The sequence below is a fragment of the Tarenaya hassleriana genome, unplaced genomic scaffold (genome assembly GCF_000463585.1).
Source record: "Tarenaya hassleriana unplaced genomic scaffold, ASM46358v1 Cleome4, whole genome shotgun sequence".
NCBI classification, from domain to species: Eukaryota; Viridiplantae; Streptophyta; class Magnoliopsida; order Brassicales; family Cleomaceae; genus Tarenaya; species Tarenaya hassleriana.
The window spans coordinates 542,395-550,095 of NW_010966881.1; the positions used below are offsets into that span (position 1 = coordinate 542,395).

At 35.0% G+C, this 7,701-nt stretch overlaps 2 protein-coding genes across 2 annotated transcripts; both read left to right on the forward strand.

The window, feature by feature from the left end:
* Positions 1 to 3,747: 3,747 nt before the first annotated feature.
* Positions 3,748 to 5,405, forward strand: LOC104824502. The gene is made up of 2 exons (XM_010556609.2): positions 3,748 to 4,995; positions 5,030 to 5,405. The coding sequence occupies exons 1-2, from the start codon at positions 4,028 to 4,030 to the stop codon at positions 5,202 to 5,204; spliced, it is 1,143 nt and encodes a 380-aa protein (XP_010554911.1). The 5' UTR covers positions 3,748 to 4,027; the 3' UTR covers positions 5,205 to 5,405.
* A 1,781-nt stretch (positions 5,406 to 7,186) lies between these two features.
* On the forward strand, positions 7,187 to 7,662 carry LOC104823222. The gene has a single exon (XM_010554685.1). The coding sequence runs from the start codon at positions 7,230 to 7,232 to the stop codon at positions 7,530 to 7,532; it is 303 nt and encodes a 100-aa protein (XP_010552987.1). The 5' UTR covers positions 7,187 to 7,229; the 3' UTR covers positions 7,533 to 7,662.
* Positions 7,663 to 7,701: the final 39 nt, after the last annotated feature.

Sequence of the window (7,701 nt, forward strand, 5' to 3'; positions counted from 1 at the left end):
GGCCCCCCGCCACAATCTCCGCTGCTGCATGGAGATTGTGGCGGACATAAATGTTGTGGTCTTGTTCACTCAATAGGATGGGCTCTTGCTCACTCAACGCTGTTACATCACAGACCTTATCTCTCGGTATAACATAGCTTCGGCGAAGCCAGTTCCGATGTCGATGCCATCCATTTCGGGGGTACATCTTAACTCCGGGATATATCTTGATGATCCCACCAAGTACCGATAACTTTTGGGCAGTCTCAATATCTCCTCTTCACCCGACCAGACATCGCCTTCCCCGTCAATAACCGACAACGGAGCATTGGCAGGTCGTGAAATGTGTGCTATGGTATCTTACCGACATACGCACCCTAGACACCTTCCTATCTACCTCCACTCCCTTGTCCCTCCATGCCTACTTCGATGCTGACTGGAGTGGGAACCGAGATGATTTTACATCCACCAGAGCTTACATTGTCTACCTTGATTACAACCCTGTGTCATGGTCCTCCAAGGAGCAACGGTTTGCGGCCAAATCCTCTACCGAAGCTGAGTACAAGTATGTTTCCAGCACGGCTTCAGAAGTACAGTGGCTGCTATCACTTCTCTCTGAGCTCAGTGTCTCTCCCCACCATGCTTGTCATCTACTGTGATGACGTAGACACATATCTATCGGCGAACTCGGTATTTCACTATCGGATAAAGCATGTCACCATTGACTACCACTATATCCGAGGGCTTGTTCACGCACACAAACTTCGCATTGCTCACGTCTCCTCGGTCGACCAACTAACCGATGTCTTGACCAAACCACTGTCCTCCTAACAACTTTGTATACAAATACTCTCGTAAATCCTTCTGTAAAATTATTGCAATTATTTTCCAAAACCCTAAACTTGTTTAGCCTTTAGGGTTTATCTTTTAGGGATTTTACTTAAATGATATACTTGATTCACAACTATTTCACATATACACCATATAAAAAGGTGATTTTTTTTTTAATAATTTATATACCACTTTTTTTTTAAAAGGTCTAAAATACATGTCACAATTAATCCTCTCTTCTTTTTCAATAATACAAATATTAGAAATAAAAAGTTAAAATAAATTATACAAAATATAGACATATTTTTTCCTATTATTAGACAATCAATTTTGTGATCTATATTGCGACTAGCATACGACTAGAATAAGAAATATTTATGACCATATAGTGAGTTGAAAGTGCACAAAAAATCGTGATTATTTTTTAAATTTGACAGATGAATTTTTTTCTCATTTCGTTTAGAATCACTTATAACTTCATTTAGAATTAATTATGACATCGCAATTACAACTTTTTTTAAGTGAATAAATTACACGTATCTAAAATATCACACATTGGAATCATTAACGGTAATGTGGTCATTTCAAATTTTAAAGAGATAATTTTAATACATTTTGTTTTTAAGGGTATACCTATGAAATAGATGCGATCCGAGTGGGTCATTTGAGTAAAATGCTCTTTCTTTTGCCTCTTTTGTTTTGACAGCGATGACGGAGTAACAACTACAAGTACAACAGCAGCCATGGTTCTCAAGTCCCCTCTCTCTCTCTCTCGTGTCCATGGTTTGTGATGTCTACCTATTTTAGGTCTAGGATGGTTTCGAGTTGTGCTTCTTATGTTCGAGACCGTAATTGGCAATGAAAATCTCGATCGATCGATCCTTTAGTTATCTTTTATTTGTTTCTAGTCATAGACATTTCGCTAGTTCGTATTGCTCGCTTGATGATCGAGTAGTCGAAATGTTGTGTTAATTAACTCGGTAGCTGTATAGGTTGATACTTTTGAGCAAAGGGAATAAGGAACTTTTTAGGTTTAGATTATACTTTGAGGGTCTTTGAATCTCCTCCTATACACTGGTAAGAATGCCAACATCCTTATATACTTAGACTTTGGATGGGAGTTTTGAGTTTGAATGGGGCTTTGGAAAGCTTGTAAGCTACGAGTCTTGGAGTCATGGTTACCTAAAACCTCTCCTTTTACAAGTAAATGCTTAGTTTTTTCATGTATATAATGGAAGTGACGAGGCAATTTGGAAAAAATTTCATTATTGGGATCTATTAACGAGATTTGTCTTCGACTTGAAAAAAAAAAAATCTAAATTTTATTTCTAACAAATTCTAAGTTTTGTTAGTTTTTTCTTTTAATTTTTATACAACTGGCAACCTCATTCCAAATGTATTAATTTCTTCCATTATAAGTATATAGATAAATGGTAGTCATGGCGTCAAAGGGACCGGTTCACGAATCTAATACGATTTGCACCCAAAAGAAATATTTTTTTTTTCTAATTGGTGAAAATAGACGGAGTTCAAAAAAGAATTGTTGTATACCAAATCGGACCGAACCGAATTTAAAACGATCCGGTTTCTTCTTTGACATTCTTAATCTATATCTTACAATTCAATTATATAATCTTGAGGAAAATTTCTTGCCATAACAACAAGATTCTGGTTTCAATATTAATATCCATTGTACAAATTGGTGGGTTCTTTAAAAATATTGGATATGAAATTAACTAAAAACAGAAGAAAAAAAATACATTTACTCTTACATTTTGGGGGAGAAAAAATATCATAAATAAATAAGAGTCGAGGAATTAATTAATGCATTTAAGAGTGGAAAAGGATAGTGTAAAGATTAGGTTGATTGGTGGGTAAGGTTGATAATTATTTATTAAATAAGAGATATAATACGTAATCAAGAAAACATGTGATAAGATAAATTAGTTTAACCCACACACGACATATATATATATATATATATATTAATTTCGTATTTCAGAATTATTTCATAAGTCCTTAAGCAATTATTTAACGCCGTCAACGCCAGTCCTTGTTTTAGAGTCTTAGACCATTTGACTTTTATACGCTCATTATAATACACACGTATTTTTAAAATCGAATATTTTTTACGAGAGAGAAAATTTTAAATTCATGTAAAATCGTATTTTATTATATCTTGTTTTATCATTTGATGTGTTTTTACTTGTCCTTTTCGGATTTATGAATATACAAAATGGTTGTAAATCCCTACCATTTAAACAAATATAAAATAATTGAAAAAGTAAAACATTTTTTAAATAAAAACTAAATTGGTAATTGATAACATAAAACCAAATAAATATTAAAAAAATAAATATGGAAATATCCAAATAAGAGTACCCCAAGACTAAAAAGATAAATTAAAAATAAAACCATCAACTATCTTGTTTACAACAAAAAACCATATATCTTAAATTTGTTATAAAAACTTATCAATAAAAAACTATTAATTATGTAATTTATTCCAAAATCATGTTATAAAAACCATCAACTTTTAGTTTTAATAAAAAAAATTATTTAAATAATTATATATTAAGTTTATTAGAAGAAACTATAAATTTAAAGAGAAATATATATAAAATCTACAATTCTAAAAATCAAAATAAAAAACAATATTGATATAAATTCATTATATTGTAATAAGTTTTGTGAACTAGTTGATGATAGATTTTGTTTTTTAGTTTATCTAAAAACAAAACTAAGCCAGGCTAGTTTCCCAAAACCAGCAACTGGATTTTACCCCCACATCCCAAGGCTTAGGTGATTATAGAATGTTTAAATATTTCAATTACAATTAAACCCCCAAAAATTTAAAAAAAAGGAAAATAAAAGTAAAATTCAAAACCATGGGCAGTTTTGCTTGTACTCGTGCTCTCCACACGCAAAACCGGCTGCTCTGTTTCTCTGTATATTCCTCTCTCTCTCTCTCTCTCTCTCTCTCTATATATATATATATATATATCATCTGAAGGAATTTCATCATTTTCGTTGATTATTCTGGGAATTGTTTTCTGTCGTTGTTCTTGGTCGCTTCTGAAAAAGTTGTAACCTTTACAATCTTTTAATCTGATTTGGAAACTCTCGGTAGTGGGTAATCCGATTTCTTAGGATCTGGGTTTGTCTGAATCGTTCAAAATTTTTCATCTTCTTGCATTTTGGATTTGATTGGAATCAAATGTTAAGCTTGGAAGCGCCGCAGAACCCGATGCAGTTCAAGCACGCCCAGATGGTTTCTTACGCCGGAAATAATGGCGGCGGCGGCGGTGATCAGCAGCACCACTACCAGATGCAGATGCAGCCGCCGGTGAAACCGTCACCGTACCTCTACGCCTCGAAACCCAAACAATCATCGTCGCTTAGCGACGAGGACGAACACGGGTCGGGTCCCGGGTCAGGGTACAACCCGGAAGACGGCGCTGGAGCCAACGGGAAGAGGAAATTCTCGCAGTGGCAGAGGGTGAAATGGACGGACACGATGGTGAAGCTATTGATAATGGCGGTTTTCTACATGGGCGACGAAGCTGGCTCGTCGGAACCCACCGCCGACCCGGCGAAGAAGAGGCTCTCCTCCTCCTCCCCCGCCGGCGGAGGGATGGTGCAGAAGAAAGGGAAGTGGAAATCGGTGTCGAGAGCGATGATGGAGAAAGGGTTCTACGTGTCGCCGCAACAGTGCGAAGACAAGTTCAACGATTTGAACAAGAGGTACAAGAGAGTGAACGACATGCTCGGCAAGGGAACAGCCTGTCGGGTCGTGGAGAATCAGGGCTTGCTCGACGCCATGGATATTCCTCTCAAGCTGAAGGAAGAAGTCAAGAAGCTCCTCCACTCCAAACACCTCTTCTTCCGCGAGATGTGCGCTTACCACAACAGCTGCGGCCATCTAAACGCCGACCCACCGCAAACGCAAATGCAAACGCAGACGCAGAGCTGTTTCCATCCAGCGGCGGCGGCGGCGGCGGCGGCGGAGGAATCGGAGCCGGAAACAGCAGAAGATTCGGAGAGTGGTGACGAATCGTCGGAGGAGGTGGGGAGGAAACGGAGGAAGAGAGCGTCGGAATCAATGGCGGTGACTGTGTTAATGGAGGAAGCAGGGAAAGTGGCGATGGAGGAGAAGAAGGAGTGGATGAAGATGAAGATGGTGGAGCGCCGGAGGGAGTGGCGCGTGTTGACATTGAAGAGTGGAGATGGAGAAGCAGAGACTGAAATGGATTAGGTTTAAGGGTAAGAAGGAGAGGGAAATGGAGAAGACGACTCTCCAGATTCAGAGGCGAAGGCTTGAGAACGAGCGCATGTTGCTCCTCCTCCGCCGCATGGGAATGGAGTTGGGGCTTCAGTCGGGTCGAATCGGGTAAACGGGTCGGACCGGGTTCCGGGTCGTGATCCGATCATAACATGGTTCGCATTGGGTTGCAATTAGGTTTGTTATTGAGAATTAGGTTTTGTTAGTAGTTTTGGTTCATGGTAGGAATTTTAATTTAGCCTCATAATAGTTTCTTTGTTGTAGCATTGAGAAACTTATCCGTTTTATTATGTATACTTAACAAATAGATTAAATTTTTATTTATCATAATTTAATCTTACAATCCATAAATTTAGTGTAATTTTATGAGTTTCACGGGTGTTTTCTCTGCTAAACATAATTATATATAAGAAATTGTTTTAACAAATACAAAAACATATTAGCTTCGAAACACAAAAAGATAATAATATTGATTATTAAAAGGGTTATTTATTTGGTTAATAATTGAATAATTGAACCAATCTAAATCCAATAACCGTATTTAAAATTGAATGGTTATGATATAAAAAAATCGAATTCGAATCGAAATGAATAAAAATAACAAAACAGTAAATTTTCTTAAAAAATGAGTATTTTTTTTATAATCAAATCGAATTCAAATAGTATATAATTGAATCGAATTTAATATAAAAATATAATTTTTCTAAATATTAAATAACCGAACCCAAATCGGATAAGTAGGTGTGACCATAACGGTATTCACACTCAGCTAACGGCGATCATCTACGGCCGTAACGCTTCTCACGCGCGTCCACTTCCTAGGTACGATGCCCAACCTGGCATCGTTTAACGGAGTCGTTATAATTCCGTCACAGTCCCTTCTCTTTCTTTCCTAACTTCTCGACGGCTTTCTCCTCCCGTTGCCCCAGCCGTCGCCTTCGCCAACCTTAACGACCCACTTATTAGCCCAATAAGGCCCATTTAGAGCAACCGCCTCTAACAAGATATTTATGACACGTAAGCAAAACTCAAATAAAAAATAGAAACTTTTAAAAAAATTAAAAAAATAGCGACAAACCCAAAAAAACCTTCAAATTTTTTACTTACCCAAAAAAACCTTCTACTTAAAATTCATCATAAAAAACCATTAACTATTAATTTTGAATAAAAAAATTATTAACTATATAAATTTTTAAAAAATAATTTTCACTTTAAATTTGTTATAAAAAATCATCAATTATTAATTTTAATAAAAAAAATATTTATTAAAATATAAAAAAGTGTATATTAATATTAATAAATTATAAATTAAGTATATTTTATTGGTTGTAAATATTATATTTAAAATTCTATTATATATTATTATTATAGAGATTACAAATTATCATTTTAATTTTTTTGATAGATTTATAAAATAATTTTAATAAAAAATTATCAACTATTTGAAATTTTCAAAACACATTCTATTTTAAATATAGAAACCTATAACCAATAAAATGTACTCAATTTACAACCTACCAAATAATAACATATAATAAAATTTTAAATTTCATATTTATAACCAATAAAATATAATGAATTTTAAATGTAATTTGACATTTACAAATATTTATATAAATTTTAAATATTATGATATAATAAATTTAAATAAATATTATGTTTTTATTGTGATTTTTAGAATTATATAATTTATATATGTTTTTTCTTTAAATTTTATAAATTTTTATAATAAATTTTAAAACAAAATATTTTGTAGATAGATAATTAATTTTTTTTTATAGAAATTAATAATTGATGATTTTTTATAACAAATTTAAAGTGAAAAATTTTCTTAAAAATTTTATATAGTTAATGGTGTTTTTTGTTCAAAAATTAATAGTTGATAATTTTTAATGATTGATTCTAAGTATAAGATTTTTTTTTGGTGAAATTAGAAAATTTGGAGATTTTTTTTAGTTTGTCCAAAAAAAATGGAGAGGTTTCTAAAAGCTACCAGAAAGCCACATGCAGTTGCTAGAATCTTCTTGCTCAGAGCTCTATATATACAATCGCCCTTCTCCCCCAAAACGCCGTAATTGTTGAAAGAAGCTTCAAGTCGCAAACGCAACAAGCAGAGTGAAGTAGGGATTGACGATCGATGCAGACGGTGTCGGTGGACGAGAAGAAGAACACGGTGGTGCTGAAGGCGGAGCACCGCAGCGAAGATGGCATGAAACGGATCGAGAAATTCGAATTGAAGACTCGAAATCCAGATAAGATCAAGCACATTGAGCGCAAGCTTATGGATCAAGGCGTTCAGCGAATGGAGCGTCACCCGATGGACGGAATCCCGCTCAAGCGGCCACCTCCGAAGTCCGGCTATAGCACCCGTAACCCGTCTCCCGCTCACGAGTTGTGCCACATGGACGCTCAACCATATAATAAAATAGCGGGAATTTAAAAACATTTAATTTTATTACACACGCAGCGGAAAACAAGTATCTGTTTACAAACCCACGTACAGTAGTATACACACCAACATAAAGACGGTAACTATAATATAATACAAAGTCAAGTCACCGCCCGTGCGAACCAACATAAGTCCAAAGAAAGAAAAGTACATGATCCAG